Below are 18,619 nucleotides of genomic sequence, written 5' to 3' on the forward strand. Positions count from 1 at the left end.
TGGCGCTCCAGTTCTTTCAGAACGAAGTCTCCGGCAATGTGGTGCAGATCAACTCGGACAACACCACAGCCAGGGCATATCTCAAGAAACAGGGAGGAACCCACTCTCGATCCCTGTTCTTCCTTGCAAAGGAGATCCTGTTATGGGCGAAGGCACACGACGTCTCTTTACTGACGAGATTCATATCAGGGGTAGAAAAACGTCCGTGCAGATCTGCTCATCGACAAGGTTTCAATTCTTCTGCCAACGGAGTGGACTCTTCATCAGGAAATATGCCAGAGGTTGTGGAAGTTATGGGGATGTCCTCTCGTAGACATCTTCGCAACTTCCAGGACAACGAGACTCCCGCTGTACTGCTCACCAGTTCTAGACCCAGGAGCAGTAGCAGTAGACGCCCTTCTTTGGGACTGGACGGGACTAGACGTATAGCCTTTCCCCCGTTCAAGGTCCTAGGGGAAGTGGATAAGAAAAATTCGCTGGCATCAGAGGGAACGAGGATGACTCTCATCGCCCCCTTCTGGCCAGCGACCGACTGGTTCACAGAGGTCATGTCCTTTCTTGTAGACTTTCCGAGGACTCTGCCTCCAAGGATAGATCTACTCAAACAGCCCCACTTCGAGAGGTATCACAAAAACCTCCCCGCTCTGAGTCTGACTGCGTTCAGACTATCCAGAAGTTGGCCAGAGCGAGGGGTTTTTTCAAGACCAGTGGCGAAAGCAATCGCAACGGCAAGAAGACCTTCTTCTATTGCCGTATACCAATCCAAGTGGGCTGTTTTCCGGAGCTGGTGCAGGAAGAAAGACATTTCCTCCACCTCTACCTCTGTGAGCCAGATCGCATACTTCCTTCTTCTCACTTGAGAAATGAAGTTCGCTTAGCGGTGCCTACGATAAAAGGCTACAGAAGTGTGCTTTCTGTAGTCTTTAGGCATAGAGGACTGGACTTAGCCAACAACAGAGACCTTCATGATCTTAAGTCTTTCGAGACTTCGAAGGTACCCCAACCAAGAGTCCCTTCTTGGAACTTAGACATTGTTCTAAAGTTTTTGACGTCCAGTATTTTTGAACCGCTCAACTTAGCTTCGCTTAGAAAACCTGACAAGGAAGACACTTTTTCTAACTGCTCTGGCGACGGCGAAGAGAGTTAGTGAGATCCAGGCTATAAGCAAGCATGTTGGGTTTTAAGAACTCTGATGCTGTTTGTTCTTTAAGCCCTTTGTTCTTAGCAAAGAACGAAAACCCGTCCAACCCTTGGCCCAAGACATTTGAAATCAAGGGTTTGACAGAGATCGTGGGTAATGAGCCAGAGAGAGTCCTGTGCCCTGTCAGGGCTCTCAAATTCTATCTAGACAGAACGAAGGATCTGTAGAGGACCTTCGGGCAACTTGTGGCTCGGTTAAGAAGCCCGATCTTCCCATGTCAAAGAACGCGCTTTTCTTTCTTCTTGAGAGACACCATTAAGGAAGCTCATTCCACATGTAGTGATAGTGACATGAAACTGTTAAAAGTGAATGCCCACGAGGTGAGGGCTATTTCGACCTCGATAGCCTTTCAACAGGAAATATGGCAGTCAGGAAATTTGAGATTTTGGAGTCCACATATTGGCGGAGCAAACTCGGTGTTCGCTTCACACTACCTGCGGGAGGTGAAAGCGACATACGAACATTGCTCGTCGCTTGGACCATACGTCGCTGCAGACACTGTTTTGGGGCAGGAGGTAGCACTCATCCTTTCCTTTAGTGGTTAGGTGAGCTTTTAATCGTGTGTGGTTTTTGGTGGGGTTGACCGCCCGAGGCGGATCTCCCTTCTTTAGTCTAGTTTAGTGGTATACCTTTGGTAGACTAGGCCAGGTGGTTTTTTACTTCGTTTGCCCTCATTGTATGGTCAATGGTCTAGTCACATCGTGGTCACGCCCCCGTTGACAGATCATCCTGAGTGCACCAGCTATATAGGTCTCTACCTCGCTGGCAACTCTAATAGCACAAGCAGACTTACGCGGCAGTAACCACGAAGTCAGCTATGCTAACAGGTAAGGAATCAAGATATCAGTTATCTGCATATATGTTTCCTAAAATCTTCTATTCTGTCTACTCCCACCACCAAAGGTGGGATTCAGCTATATATATATCTGACAGGTAAGTTTCATGAACAAAATGATATTGTAATGATACAATTAAGTTTGTTCATACTTACCTGGCAGATATATATAATTAAGTACCCACCCACTCCCCTCAGGAGACAGTGGAAATAAAAATTATGATAGAAAATGGGAATGATTCCTGATACCCGCCTCCCAGCGGCGGGAATGGGTACTAACCACCTGACTCCCACTAAGTGTGTCGTAAGTTTTTTAATTTCTGTCGGACTTCGGAAAATACAGCTATATATATATCTGCCAGGTAAGTATGAACAAACTTAATTGTATCATTACAATATCATTTTGACAAGACTACTTAGTCTAGTTTCTAGACTAGACTCTCCTAGGGCTCTCCCAAAGGATTTAGTCATGAATGAAAAGTGAAAAGTGAGCAAGATAAAAGTTGAGGAAGTTGAACAGCCAGATAGGAAGAGACTGAAGGGAGGAGAAAGTAAAGTAATTTTGATGCGAATGGAACATTGCGTAGGACATTCATTTTGATCTACAGTGTACCATATGATGTGCTGTAGGCAGTATGTAATGTGGGATATGTGTGCAAGTGACTGCTTATTCACGTGTTGGTGTGTGCTTAAGCCAAAAATGCTACTTCACAAGCTTATTCCTGAGCAGATTTTTATTATTAGTTGCCTATTCCATTTATACATGTCATATCTGAGGAGAAATTGGTATTCTCCATACCCTCTGCTTTGCAGTTTTAAAAGTTAATCATAATAAAAAGTGCATATAACCTGTGTGTGTGTTGGTCTGCTTTTGCACTATAAATGTTTATCATTTATTAGAATTTATGTTTTTATATTTTCCTTGCATGTAAGCATGTGATAGAACATATTGTTTCACAAATTTAATGCAGTGAATGTTTAGCAGATTAGTTAAATTTTTTCCTGTAGATATAACTTATTTTTTGCTAGTTCTTAATGAAATATGCAGTTAAAAATAGTGAAGTTAGTAGATAGTATAAAGCAACTTAATTTTTGGTTTGTGTTCCTTACTATAGAGAGACTTGATCTTAGGAAATACTATACATTGCATGAATGTTTTTGAAATGCCAAAAGCTTTTGTTTTTGAAGTGCCCAACGCCTTTATTTCAAGTATGCCCAATGCCCAGAAAGCTGTTGCATCTAATAAGACAGAAATTTGAATGTATTAGACAAATTATTTCAAATATACTTTTCCCAATCTGAGGTATTTTTATAGATGGAAACAGAGATGCTGATTTTGTAGATTTAAGGTATTCTCTGAAAGAATTTCACATGGAATTATTGTTGGACTTAGTACAAGTTAGATCTTTACTAACCTGACTATGTGTAACCTAGTTCTTTCACTAATCTGACCCTCATTTCAAGTATTCCATGACACCATAATTTCAGATGTCATGGGCCACAGCACATTTTTATTCTTTCCCTTTTTATAAATGTACATAAGAGATCACTCCTTGTTTTCCTTTATATGTACACATACATACATGTATGTATATATATCATTTATATATATGTATTAGATAATTATTATTAATATTATATAACTTAACAATCATGAATGATAATATACAGTTTTTATCCAGAAGCTCACGATATAGTGGCGGACATGATAGTAAGGCGAATTATGTAAATATTTCTAAATCAATTTTAATTAGGTATACGTAGCTGTATATCCATTGTCTATATAATTATACATAAACACTTACGTATACTATAATATTTTATTGTTGCAGATGCTGTTAATAACTTAGGATTGCCACCTGCATTTACCCTATGGGTAATATAGATAGACATAATGACTGATAGTACAAGAACTATATATATGTTGATATTATATATTATATATGTATATAATGATTGACAAATAGATATCCTGTGGATGATAGTGAATAAGTAAATTTAGTAGTTTGTATTAATAGAGCAAAAATATTAAGTTTTTCTGTTGAGTGATTTATCTATAAGATCATTCTAGAATACAGGAAATGTAATTCAAAGGGAATAGTACAGTATACTATATTGACTTCCATGATGAAATAATTGATACAATCCTAAAGAAAAATTTGTTTTATTCTTCAACATGTTGAATTCATTGTCATTTTTTTATCATGTAGTAATGAAAAATTCCAGTTGACCAACTTCATGAATTTTATGAATTGTATCTTGGTAGACTGGTTAAAATAGCATTTTATATATATATATATATATATATATATATATATATATATATATTATATATATATATATATATATATACATATATATATATATACATATATATATATATATATATATATATATTTGACTTCACAATTAGTAGCAGTTTATGGCCAAAAAATGTTGGAGGTCTGCAATGTCCAATAAATGCTATCTGTTGTATATGTTGTAATGTCTATTTTTCTTTCTGTCATGCACAAATATTGCAGTTGCAGTCTCTCATACTATTTATGTTTTCTTTTTTGACATGAAAGCAGAGTAAACTATATTGGTTATGTATATTTGTGACATTTAATAATTTAGTGTGTAAAAAGTCCCAGTCTTGTGTAATATCCACAACAAAATCTAAAAGTTGTCTGGTAATCAGAGTACAGAATCTGCTTGATGCAGATTTTCCGTAAATTTTAGTAATCAGATCTTAGTCTAGCACACTGTTGGTAGTTTTTAATTCACACAGTGAAAAATGAACAATATTTTAATGAAAACAGCATTTACAAAATTTTGTCTAAATTATATTGTGTTTTATTTCTGAAAGTAGGAATGGCTTATTTCATTGTGGACTGTTTACTGTTCCAGGAGATGGAGATGGTAGCAGAAGAGAAGCTGTGAGACGTAAAACGGCTCAGTACCTGCAACGTGCAGAACAATTAGTGGCGCGATTAACACGTAAAGATAAGAGAAAGGATCAGGTTAGAATTACAGTGCTTATTACATTAATGGCATTTAAAATTTGCAGTACCTGGATACACACCAAATCTTTGTCTATACTCTCTTCTGTTCCTATGCTACACCCACTTCATCGTTTTTGCAGACTCCTTGTCAAAAGCCCACTCCCAATCATGGCAGAACTGTGCCCACCACAAACATAATTTCTATAGTGTGTTAAAAAAATTTGATTTGTTAAAAACAATTTTTTTCATACATACCTATTACTTATCCATTCTGTGTGAACACATCATTTGAGATACAGAATTGTGATTTGTTTATGTATTTACTATTGCTTAGGATTGTGATGGTTCGGCTCTAGAGGCTGATGTAAGTGGGGAAGCTGGTCTGAAGTGTCGGGCAACAGACCTCAAGAGATATAGAGTTGCTGGCTCAACAGGTTCCATAATCATAGCTACAGATACAACAAATGGAGATACTGTTGCTATTAAGGTAATGTTTGATAAAAGAAACAAGCTAGGATGAAAGTAGCCTTGGCTTTTGATTTGTCAGTCGTAGTGTGCTTTTCATAACAACTTTTTTTTTTACTCATAAGTATTTTAATATAAACTGTACTATTTTACTCATAAGTATTTTAATATAACAAACTGCCATTGTTTGCTGTCATAAGATAACTGATATGCTGTGCTTTTCCTGTCAAAATGAAGTTTTATACATTCAACTTACCTGTCAGATATATACATAGCTATTGACTCCGTCTTCCCGACAGAAATTCGAATTTCGCGGCACGCGCTACAGGTAGGTCAGGTGATCTACCTGCCGGCCGCTGGGTGGCAGGAATAGGAACCATTCCCGTTTTCTATCAGATTTTCTCTGTCGGCCATATTGTAAACATACTTTTGCGGTACCTCCTGACTTGATTTTCTTGTTTCATCGCCATCGATCTTCTGGGCTGTCTTTTGCAGGGAAATACTGGGTCTTTGGCTCGGCATACGCTTTTATTAACTTTTTAATGAATTTGGCTTCGAAAAAATTTCGAAGAATATATAACGTGTAACTACCGAAATTGTCGGTAGACACTCACATAGTTTGCAAGAAAGGGAAATATTAATATTTATTCATTAATACGTGTAATAAGTGTTAGAATTGATTGAGGAAATGAACTGACTTCCTACTTTAGGGAGTCAGTAAAGCATGTAACTAGATACGCTTCCTTTAAAAGTTTTTTGGATACTCGTACTAACGAGCAGTTAGAGTATTAACAGTACTAGTAGTGTTGCATCCTCATCACCTTCTTACTTCGCAGAAACTTCAAATTCATAATTGCAATTTGAAGACAAGGATTGTGGCTCTAAATGCGAGCTATTAAAAGGTAAGAAGTGATTACTAGTGTTCCCCATTGCAGTGGAGGGTGCGTCTGATCGGCTCTGTCTAGCTCTCAGGCCTAGACCTCTTTCAAGCTCCCAAGCCCAGAGGAGAAGAAATGTCGAAAGCCGTAAGGAGGTTTCAGAGAATCCCCACCGGTCAGGCGTCCCCTCGGCAGGTTCTGTAGAGCGTCCCAGACTGCCAAGGATAGCCATTGGAAAGGCATCCTTAAAAAAATGCGTCTCTTCTTCCGTTTCTTCATCTTACATCCGAAAAGACAAAGAATGTACATGTTTGGAGTTCAGATGATCTAGCGCGTTCTCTGAAAACTAAGAGAACACTAAGCGAGAGCCAGCCAGGAAGCCGCGTTCCAGCAAGCAAGCGCGAGCCACATTCCAACAGCCAGCAGCGAGCCGCGTTCCAACAGACTAGCGTGAGCCGCGTTCCTACAACCAAACGCGAGCCGCGTTCCAGAAAATTTTTCTTGGCGCAAGGTGCCTTCAAAGAGACGAAGCGCCAGCCTGGCGCAAATTGCGCCAGAAAAACAGACGGCTAGAGCAAGGAGCCTTATAGTAGAGTGGCAATCAGAACGATCCTTCCATTGAATGTTTCCGGGCAAGAGGCTCCTTCTAAAAGGAGCCTAGTAGGCGCTCGGAACTATCAGGGCGCACGGGACCTTCCACGGAAGCGGAACGTTCCAGGAGCGAGTCTCCTTTCTAGCGTGCGGAACATTCCAGGCGCTAGGCGCAAGGAGCCAGGCGCCAGGTACCAGAATATTCCAAATCTTCTCAGAGAGAGAGGTCAGTCGCGAGGCTCCTCTTTGAGTTTTTAACTTGAGCAACTTTCCCCTGTCAAAGGTGCAAGATGTCGCACAGGCGGCCGTCGCTTTTGTCAGAAGGATTCTGATACTAAGAGAAGCCATTTTTCATTATTCAGAAGACTCCTGTTTTTGGCAGTTCCTCTCAATGCGGACTCTCTCCTTCATTCATGCTCTTCCCTCGTTATGAAGAGGCAAGAGCTTTGGGAGTTTTCTTAATAAGTATCTACTTCCTTCTGTAAACCCTAGAGTTGAACAGGAATTCTGTCTCTTCCACGATTTATGAGGAAATCATGAAGATTTAAAGAGTTCCTGAATTAACTTCCTTCCTTAAGGAGATATATATATACTCTTTCTATCGTTCTATTAACGAAAAGAACGAAGATAGTAAAAATGTTTCCTTTCTCTATCTGCCTCAGCAGGGAAAGAAGGTAGTAGAGTATCTGCTGTATGAGAATACGATACGGTCAAATCATAAGCACATACCGTAGTTACTTCTTTGCTGAGCAACTCAATTATCAGTATCCTTCCAGGAATTTCCTAGGAAGGACTATGCTTAAAGGGATTGTTAAGACAACACCTACTTAGCTTCTAGATTTATCGAAGTCTTGTTTCACTTAAATATGCATTAATAAGAACTTCCTGAAGTTCGATAATAATTTTATAAGATTCCTTTATTGAATGGAGTAGCCGCAACTCTGGAAGAGTAAGGCAGACGGCTAACGGAGACTGCTATCGCTTAGACCAACGCAGTACCATCTAGTTCTCGGTCATGAGCGGTTGGTTACATCTCTCTCTCCTGCGGGATGGAATAACTAACCGTATCTCTCCCCTACAATTGCGGTCTTAGCCTCGGATTGAGGGGATAGTTAAGCAAATATAAATAAAATATTGTCTGCCTTTTGCTAAGAAGCTTTCAATAAGAAAAAGATATTACAACCTTTCAATGCTGTTTACTGGTAACGGTAACATTATTAAAGGATTCTAACGCAGCAGAACACTATATTATAAGCTCTCATACTTACGAAAGCATGGCTTATTAGAGTACATGCTTATGAGAAGATGAATGTAGTAGAGAATTCACTTTAAGACTACGGTATGGTCAAGTCTTATGCACATACTGAGGTTAACTACAGAATTCCTCGTATCCTTACTAAGGTTTCCTAGATTAATGCTGTTTACCACAATGTGACAGTATTATAAAGGATTCTAATACGGCAGTGCACGATATAATATAATTCTCTCATCCTTTCGAGAAACGCACACAACCTTTTTAGAATCGGGTATTGCTCAAGAGAAGATGGATGAGTCGGATGGGAAACATTCTCTTAGTTGGCATAAGTTTTGTTTCCCTGAATGGACTATAGTACTTACGTATACCAAAGGTTTTTTTTTCCGTTTTTTACCTAATAAAACGGGAATTAACATGTTGAAAGGATGGTCGGGTACCATAAAGGCCCACAGATGTTCTGGCACTTAACCTAAAAAGATTGAAGGAAGCGCCAGCCTGGCGCAATGCGCCAGAAGCACCATCCAAGATATTTTCCCATTTTAGCGAGTTATTAACCTAAGAGTCCAGTAGCCTCTTGGACAGCAGGCTCGGTAACGGCAAGATTCGTTCCTGATTTCGTTTCCCATTTAATCGGAAAGGGGTTGCTTACAAGGAACGTTCCTTGCTTACAAGGAACGATGAAATGATTTATTTTAATCACTTAGGCCAATTCCACGACTCTCTCATATCGCAAAGAGCATCGAGAATCTCTTTTTTTTTTCGCCCCTGTTCGCGTTAACAAAAGAGAACCTATTTGGAAAACAGACACGGAACGTAATGATCCTTAAGAGGTTCGATGCAAGATTTTGCATGTCCGTGAGAACCTTCTTGATCGAAGATAATAACTGTTAACGTATGTCTAACATTTATTGGAAAGATTTGTGAGAACCTGCAGAAAATCTTCTTCATAGATCTCTTCGCAAGGTAGAAGACGAACAGGCTTCCTATAGACTGCTTCCTTTTCCTCGAACCAAGAGAGGTAGCAATATACGCCATCTTTAATTTAAAAAAGGGGAATAAACTTTAGTCTTTTTTCCCCTAGTTATAAATTCTTAACAGATATTGAGATAAATTGGCATCAAAGGAAGAGAGGATGAATGCCTCATTTTGGCCTTAGAGAGGTTGGATTCACAGAAGTCACGTTCTTCTCACAGCATGTTTCGTAAGGCTTTTCCAAGAGTATCTGGATATTTTATCAGAATCTATTATAAATAGACCTGAAAAACCTCTCCACTCTGAGTCGGTCTGCGTTCAGACTGACCAGAAGTAGACATGAATGAGAGGAGTTTTTCAAGGTAAAAGACAAGAGTCATGGTAAATACATAGAATTGCTGCAGATCGTGCTAGATGGAATGGGGAAACTGTCCTCTTCCGATACCTCTGTGAACCACATGGGGGGTTTTTCTTCCCTTTCAGAGGGAAGAATCACCTTTGTATATATCTGCTATCAATAACGCAGTAAAAGGCTATACTCTGTCTCTACAAGGAGAATTAGAGATAGCAGAGAATTAAGATCTTCGGGATCTTATACGATACCCCTTGGATTAACACGGACAAGGCTCTAACCAGGCGCCAGCCATGCGACACCCAGGCGCCAGGCTCCAGGATCTCCAGCTTCTTCGTGTTTGGAGATAGAATTCACCAAGAGTCTCCCTCTTTGAGATTTGTCTCAAGATCGTTGTTTCCTGACAGGGACACAAGTTGTTGCGCACAGGCGGCCCCGTTGCCCGTGTCAGGATGACTGAGATTGTGGGAAGTTTCTAGCAAGAACAAACTTCTCATGACAGGGACTATATTGGTCGCATAAGCGTCTTCTCTGTAGGATGGTTTGATTTGGAGAGACGTTTTTTGCAGGATCAACCTTCACCTGCCAGGTACTCAAGATGTCGCACATGTGAACGTAACCTTGTCAGGATGGGGCTGTTACTGCTTAAAGCCCTTCACCTTGTGAAGAGAGGCGCTCTCCTCAGGTGATTCATTCTTTTCCCAACATTATGGGACAAAGATATATCAGACTAGGAAGTTAATGAGGGTGCAGGTCTTTCAGACTACAAGACCTGAGCACCCTTTTATTGCATGAATTCGGAGAGTCTCTTGAGTCCTGCAACACCCCTCTTCTCCTATTCATTACTATTAAGGGATTATATCATCCTCTTTGGACCTCAGATTCTGTGTTCCGACAAGATGGAACTGCTCCTCGTTAAACTTCTTTGGGGGATTTTATGAGGTAATTCTTTGTTTCTCTTGGTCCTAAACGACCCAGAAGACAAGTGAATTTTTTGTGCATTGGAGTCTCGCATCAGACTCTATGGATACTCGGCTATGGGTTCTTGCCAGCATAGTATGGCGGGTAAAAGAACTAAAACCCTCTATTCCTGACTCAACGCTTTCAGATAGAGTTTCCGTCGTCCAGGCAAGGTACTTACGTTTTCATCTACAGATAATGGTTTAAAAGTTTGCCTACAGAGTCTTTGGGATGCGATGAGGGCTCGAAATGCTTCCCAGAAGGTATTCAGAGAGATACAATAAAGAGCTAGAAATCAGGAGTCCTCCCAATTTCAGCTCGGAGTCTCCTTCGACTTCCAAGCTCCTTCCCTTCCTTCGGACAAGGATAGGGAAGATTCCACAACGAGGAACCTCATCAACATGTAAGAAGAGATCTCGTTAGCAACGGAAGTACTCAGGAAGGATCCTCCTCGGAGGAAGACTCTTATCTCTCGTACTGTTAGATATCCTATCGTCTAATGGATGTAGCTGACTACAATCACCTCCCCTTGCCGGAGAGGCCAAAAGCTCAAAATGGAAGAATTTCTTCCACCCCTTCTCCAGTCTCCTGATAAACTATTGTGGATGTTCAGGACTTTCGGACAATGTAGCGCGAACTAGGCGCCAAATGCCAAAGAAGGCGTAAAAAATGCCAGAGGCAGACAGTTCCAAGGAACACTGTCATTGTCTGATGAGAAGAAAGAGCAGGTCTACAGATACGTTGCTGGGATAGGGAGCCGACACTGATCCTTAACTAGTGAGTTAAATTTTATTTTAACAGTTTTTTTTCTTTGGGTTGTTTGAAAGGAGTTTGGGGATAACTCTTTTCAAATTAAGCACAAACCCTCTTGTTAGGATCAGGTGATCGGGTTCGGTGTTGTGCTCCTTAATTATGCCACTAGGCATAGGTGTATTGTCATGTAAGTGGATAAGACCCCATTGACAAAAGACCATTAGATTCTGTCGGGTAAGTGGATAAGACCCCATTGACAGATCTACAAGAACTCTTAGCAATAGGTCACATCCTCGCTGAGGGGCTCTTGAGACGAAGCAGACCCTCCTAGCAATAGCATATGGAAGTCAACCCTTCGTCTAAACACATAGGAACCAAGGTTTTATTTATTTATTACCTACAACGTATGTTGTTTACCGGTCTATTCAGTAATTAGCTGTCTCTTACCCTCCTCCAATGGTGTGAATCAGCTATGTATATATCTGACAGGTAAGTTGAATGTATAAAAATGATATTGTTATGATACAATAAAGTTTTATACATACTTACCTGGCAGATATATACAATTAATCGCCCACCCAACCTCCCCTCAGGAGACAAGTGGAAGAGAAAATCTGATAGAAAACGGGAATGGTTCCTATTCCTGCCACCCAGCGGCAGGCAGGTAGATCACCTGACCTACCTGTAGCGCGTGCCAGCGAAATTCGAATTTCTGTCGGGAAGACGGAGTCAATAGCTATGTATATCTGCCAGGTAAGTATGTATAAAACTTTATTGTATCAAAAAACAATATCATTTTGTCAGGCCCCTCCTCTAACTTAAGATTGTAGATGAGGTTTTATTCTTCTGTGCTGTGGAGATCTTTCCACACTTTTGCAGTATTGCAAAAAAGGAATCATCATTTTGGTTTTTCTCAGGATTTTCCCTCACCAAATTAAGACTGAAATGAGTTCTTTTGTCTTTTGCACTGTGTGCTGAATTCCTGTCTGGTCTAGGTCTGACTTTGTTTAATTATTTCTATTTTCTGGACCTTTATACTGGTATTCATGCTGCTACTACATATCTATTTCTTTTCTGACTGACTGCTCCTTGGAACCTTTGTCACTTTCAAAATTTCTCTTACAAATATGGCTAAGATTAAAAAGATAACCATCATTGTGTACTTATTCATTTTCCTTCCAGGTGCTTATCAAGAGTGGTAGTGGAAGTGGGGAGAAAACAATTGTGCCTCAAAATGTGCCATATATGGTACCTATCATAAGGTACCATGAGACTGACAGCGCCATATACCTCGTGCTCAAATTTATTAGGTTAGTATGTTCACCTTGCATTATTTTGACTACATATGTACTATTAATGGGACAGTTTATGATTACATACTTGCTTTATTTGTATTTCATGTATGTATGTATGGATATATATTTGTGTGCTTATATTATCAACCTGTATGTTATGACTTTTCTCTTCAATATACTTTACAAAGACACCTCTTGTACGTACATTATATTGCATGGGGTAAATCATAGCCATCTTAAAGTTCACCATAAAAGATTTTAAAAAAGCTGTTTTACTTTTTGCATGCATAGAAGTAGACCATTCTTAATATTGAAGCTGTTGGTTTGATTCCAATACATAGTTGTTAACAAGTGAGTGCAAAGTAGTCTTAAGAGAATGGAAGGTCATGGCTAGTAAGATGACTGTAAATCCAAAAATGGGGAATTGAAAGTAGAAACAGTGTCATATACTCTTTCAAACCATCCCTCTTTTATCAGTGGAGTGAAGTGAGTGCTGCCTGAATCTCACAGATCCCTTTGTTGTATATTATAATTTGAAAGAAAAAACTTCAAGCTTTGTTAGTTATAACATTGATACGTATATTTCTTCTGAAACACACTTCTATGAATGACTGAAGCTGTTTAGCATTGCTTGAATGTAAATTTATGCTGAATATTTTGCACGTCATTGTTTAATGAAAATGAATTTCCTTTGGAAAGAAACCTTAACATGTCTGACGAATATTTTTTATAATAACTAAAGTCCCATAGTTATGAGAGCAAATGGATTTAAGTCTGTGGTATTTCTTCAGGTTCTATTGCCATAACGACCTTGTTAAATGATTAGTAACTGACAAATTTTCAGTTTTTTTTTTTTTTTTTTTTTTTTTATGTGCACTGGCCCTCATTTTTATTGTGTGAACCATTATACAAAGTGAAATTGAGTTTGTATTACAAACCTGTTTAAATTTTTGCACAAGCTAAGCACGTTATTCTCTCTACCTCTCTTTCAACAATGATTATGAACTTTGTATTTACTGTATATTTCTTTGCATTCTGTAAGCATGTGATAGTAATTGTTAGTTAACATTTTGTTTTAAAATTTAGTTCTCATGTTTAGTTCATATATAGGCAACTGTTGTCTAACATATGTGGTTAATATACTATTTTTTTTTTTTTTTTCATTTACAGTGGTGGTAAATTATGGAGTCACATTGGTAAATATGTGTCAGAAACAAATCCAGGGCATGGAGAATTGTTTGACATAACAAGGGAAAATACTTATGCTGGCCACCGCTTTTTACTGGAAAATACAGACTGTGATGGCCTAGCTGTCGATGGCTTATCCCTATGTGAGACTCCATCTATGATATCCAACATTTCCTCACAACAGTCTTGCCCTTTGCCGCCTCCGTCTAATAACCTCCTCAGTGTGCCTGATAATGGTTCAGTTGATGGATGCTCTACTTGTTCTGAGGCATCTTCGTCTTGTTTGCCAGATGGTTATTTGCCAATATTTTCTGATTACACTCCCAGTTTACCGTCCTCTTCTTCCATGGTTGTTATTCCCCGTGCTGGGAATGATGCAAATCAGGATGGTGATTCGTCCAGAAATCTAGTAGCACAGGGAGGCTTTAACTTTGGAATCGAAATGCACCGAAGAAGTTCCACATAAGGATAGAGATAAAGTAAAAGATGCCAAGTTATCAACAGCTGAAGAGAGAGACATCATTGGTGGTGCCGTTTGTGAAATTCGTAATACTACTGAAGTTAATGGAGACAGTGTTAGTATTGGAAGTGACACTCTTTCCGGTGTTAGCGAAGATTTTAGTTGTTCTTTGCCCCCTAATGTTCCTGATCTGCTGCCTGACCCCATACCATTACCAGAAGTCAAGATAACATTTGATGCAGTAGAGGCTGATGAATCATACTTGAAAAATGAGGAGAAAAATTATGATCATAACTTCCAAACAGAAGGACATGGTCACATCAGCTCAGGTAAAGAGACTGTGATTGAGGAAGTTCCATGTTATTTAAGTGATATTGGTGCAGATGTCCAGTGTGATAGTTTATACAGATTATGTGATAATGTAGAGGTTAGTTCAGATACTGGGAAAGGTGCTGCTGCTGTTTTGATTCCAAGGGTAGGGACTGGCAGTCCAGACACTCACCTAAAGGTTGATGAGGACAAAGATGATATTAGTGTGACAGACACATCTTTTGCAAGTGTAACTTTACCATCATTTTCATGGACAAAAAAAGAAGACTCTGAGTTGGCTTCCCTTGATATAGAAGACTTGATAAGAAACTCGAAAATGTTGTTACAAAATGTTGATCATACATTGCAGCAGAGTAAAACCCAGAGTGTTTTAGCATTCAATGATTCAGATGACAGTGTGTCTGTTGAGCATTCTGAACTTCCTTATGATGGTGCAAATGCAGCTCCTGATCAACAAGATAAATTAAAAACAGTTTCCAAGGTCGAGAAATCCCTTGACATTAAAAATGGCTCTCAGGTTGCAACTGTATATGACACCACAGCTGCCCATTTGGAAATTGAAGTTTCTAGTCAGAAAACTGGTACAGCAGAAAAGGAGTCGTCTAAAGATGCACACTCCTTAATTTTATCATCTAAACCTTCTACTGGAGAGAGTGAAGAAAAGGCAAATAATGCGGCTGAAAAGAATGAAGCTGAAAATGAAGTTGGTTCCCAAAACACAAAACCTCCCAGTAAAGATCTAGTTGGGGAACCTGGAGATACTACTGATGATAATAGAAATTACAGTGTTGTGAATGACTCCAAAGACAATCTTAGTCCTGGGGATTATGCAGAGCCACTAGAGAATTCCATTGGGAGTTTGTTGGAGCAATACTCAGCCAATAGAGGTCACGATGCGCGACCTAGATTACCTGAAGGCATTGTAAAGATATGGTCATCCCAAGTGATTTCAGCTCTTACTTCCCTACATACTTTGGGCATTATATGGGGGTGAGTATATGTGGCATATTACCTTTAGTGATTATAGAATTGATTTGTCATCAAAATTTTTAAATTGCATAATTGAATTTTAAAATTTTAAAGTACAATTTTGATTTAATGATATACATGTAACTCAAAATATGCAGGTACTACATGATCATTTAAAGGAATTTTTAGAATGACCACTCTCTTGATGTTTTTGAGTATTTTGTATAGTTTAACTTGATGCATTCTTGTGTTTTTGTAGCATTTTTCCTGTTATTTTGTTTGGAAAGTCTTGAATGGGACCTTAGTAAGTTCATAAAGAAGCCAGTGATTGTTAACCACAATGCTACTGCATATGCATTATTGATTAGGCTGGTCAAGTGAAACTGATGATGTTGAAGTGTAATCCACAATTCTTTTTCATTGGAAAATGGTATAGTAATTTTAGATTGTATTCAGACTTAAGATTCTTGTCGAGCTAAAGCTGGTCAAGTTCATGGTTTTTCTTTTTGTCTTCCTGTCACCAAATTTTTTTTTATTTGATGTCATTCTTCATCTTGTTATGCATTTGCTGAGTTTAGCTGTCATTCTTGCTTAATGGTATGTCTTCAGTAATCATCATATTCTTTTACAGTATTTGCTTATTTCCCACAACAGTAATCTATTCAAAATAATTAAATACTAGGAAACTATACATTTTATACATATACCGTTATTTCCCAATTCATAGAAAAAATTTGTACATATTTTCCAGCCATCACTAGTTACATCTCTCTATCAGACTTTCTCCTTTATGGGGGTCAAATGGGGAAATACAATATATATATAAGAATATATCCTTCCCCCATTTATTGTTTTTGTTTTGCATTTCTCACCTGAATTCTCACTGGTCTTATTTCTTGTCCCAGTCTTATCACAGTTTTATCACATGTTCAGACATTTTATCCTTGATCCAGTGGGTTAGTTTCCAACATTTTCCGCAGTAGGTTTACTTCTAATCACTGTATACTATAGGCTTAGATTGTTTTCCAACATGCATTTTACAAAAACTATCAACTTACAAGTTTACCTAAGCAGTAGATTAAACCATCTTCTCAGCATAATCCCAAGTTGGGGTTGCTATTTTTGATTAGCCTTTTCCAGATGTTTCTGTCTTTTGTTCTCCTGTTGTTTATTCTTTCATTCCTCATTTCTTTTTGAAAGTAGTCTTTTCGTCCTTCCTGTCCTTTGTATTCCCGGTATTTCCATTTCCATGATGTCAAGTTATTTGGCAACCTTAAGATTAGATATTGTCCAATTAATTATTATGATGTGTTTTTTTCGTTGCGTAAGTTTACTTTTTAAAAATATTGGAAATATGTGGTTCTTACATTTATTTCTTGGAATAGATCGCTTGCAGTATTGGCCATCTTAATGATGCCTACAAAAAACTGAAATTCCTAATTAGCTCCAAAATTTGTGGCAGCTGGATTCTGAGTCACTTTTGAGAGGAAGGGATAATAAGCTGATTTTCATTATTAACAATCATCTACAAACAATGAATTTTGCTACATGAATTGTTATGAACCAGTCAGGTTAAGAATTACAGTAGTATATTAAAAGAACCAGGACAGTTGTAAAATTTGTAAGGTTGTGTGCTTCAGGATAGTTGGAAGTGGTAAGTGTTTAAAGGGTGATTACTATTTTATTAATTTGCTGTTATTTTATTTAATGGTACTCAGTTTTCCTGTAATAAAGAGAAGTACTATGTACAGTGAATTTTTGTTCTTTCGTAAATTATTGATAATAGCACTTTGTTTTATTTTTAATTTTCTTTTGTATATTTTATTTTTAATTTTCTTTTGTAATTATTTCAGAGACTTTAATCCGGACAATGTTTTGTTGGATGAAGGTGGCAGTATCCTCTTGACTTATGAAAGCCGCTGGTCATGTGTACAGCATGACATTCGAGGAGGCAAAGGTTGGAAAATAATGGATGGGGAGGTATTTCATTTATGGAAAGGTTACTTGGCCCCAGAGCTTGAATCTCCACTAACATATCCAAGTGCTGCTTCTGACTGGTGGTCTGTAGGAGCACTAATGTATCATATGTTGACTGGTCAGGTAAGGTGATCGGGAAGCAAGAGGATGTGCTGACAAAACATTATTGTGAATTTAAATCTTCATTGTTAAGTAGATTCTCAAATTTACAAAGTTTTCAGTTTGCATCTAGCTGCACTTGTAACTAAAATTTTATCCAAATATGTTTAAAAAATGTAAATATAAAAAAAGATGGTAGAAGGTAATGCATGTAGAAGAGCCAAGCATATGCAATTCCTGTATTTGTTCCCATTTCAACTGATGTTGCTTTGTTGAGAATGTAACTCAGGCTAAGTTGGGTCCTGTCAGTTTAGAAATTATGTATGTTGACTAATTTTATTAATTTATTATTCATTTGTCATAATTTCTTGGATGCTTGATTTTAAAGATAATGACCTATGAGGCTACTTTCATATGAATACTTTTTCACTGACAAGTATTTCCTCTTGAGATTTGTGTATCTCGTTAAAAATACCAGCAGAATCCTGAGAACAGGTAACCTCAACGCATTGTTCAGTAAGGAATGTAACAGGCATATAGATTTTAGAAACTGTGAATTATTCATGAGTTTATTAAATCTTTATATGGTAAGAGCCTAAAATGGCTAGGATAAAATTTGCATGATTTGCCACCCCCTAAAGAATTATTAAAATTTGTGTTTCCGTTTTGCAAAGCCAAGGAGGGAATTGGGTAGTTCATATATTATAGACCATCTAGTCTTGGTTAAAGGAAACTTAAATAAAAGAAGTTGGTGTTCAGTCAGATGAGCAGTAGTAGACCTGCTTTTTAAGAATATGAGTCAGGAAAAACAGAAGCCAAAACAGAATTCCAAAGTTTGGAGACAGAAGGAAGAGATAGGTATTGAACTGTGTAATCCCAGAAGGATTATTGATTTCCACAGGGTAAATGTGAGGAGAGTTGGTCTGACAAGTGTTAATATTGCGGCCCATGTATAATAAGACTTAGATTAATTTCTAAGTAATTTGTGCAGCAAGCAGTAAATATCATCCATGAGAACAGAGATAAGGTTTTCACAAATTAAAATCCTCCTTTTG

General features: G+C 38.2%; 1 protein-coding gene across 1 annotated transcript in view; it reads left to right on the forward strand.

Annotated features, from left to right (window-relative positions):
- LOC135198497 (ribosomal protein S6 kinase delta-1-like) overlaps nt 1-17,597 on the forward strand; it is a 34,895-nt gene extending 17,298 nt beyond the window's left edge. The window contains 6 exon segments of the mRNA XM_064226096.1: nt 4,926-5,038; nt 5,355-5,507; nt 12,429-12,556; nt 13,712-14,150; nt 14,152-15,509; nt 17,342-17,597. Of these exon segments, the coding sequence (XP_064082166.1) occupies nt 4,926-5,038; nt 5,355-5,507; nt 12,429-12,556; nt 13,712-14,150; nt 14,152-15,509; nt 17,342-17,597 (2,447 nt within the window).
- The last annotated feature ends 1,022 nt before the right edge of the window (nt 17,598-18,619 follow it).

The sequence above is a fragment of the Macrobrachium nipponense genome, chromosome 22, assembly GCF_015104395.2.
Source record: "Macrobrachium nipponense isolate FS-2020 chromosome 22, ASM1510439v2, whole genome shotgun sequence".
Classification (NCBI taxonomy): Eukaryota; Metazoa; Arthropoda; class Malacostraca; order Decapoda; family Palaemonidae; genus Macrobrachium; species Macrobrachium nipponense.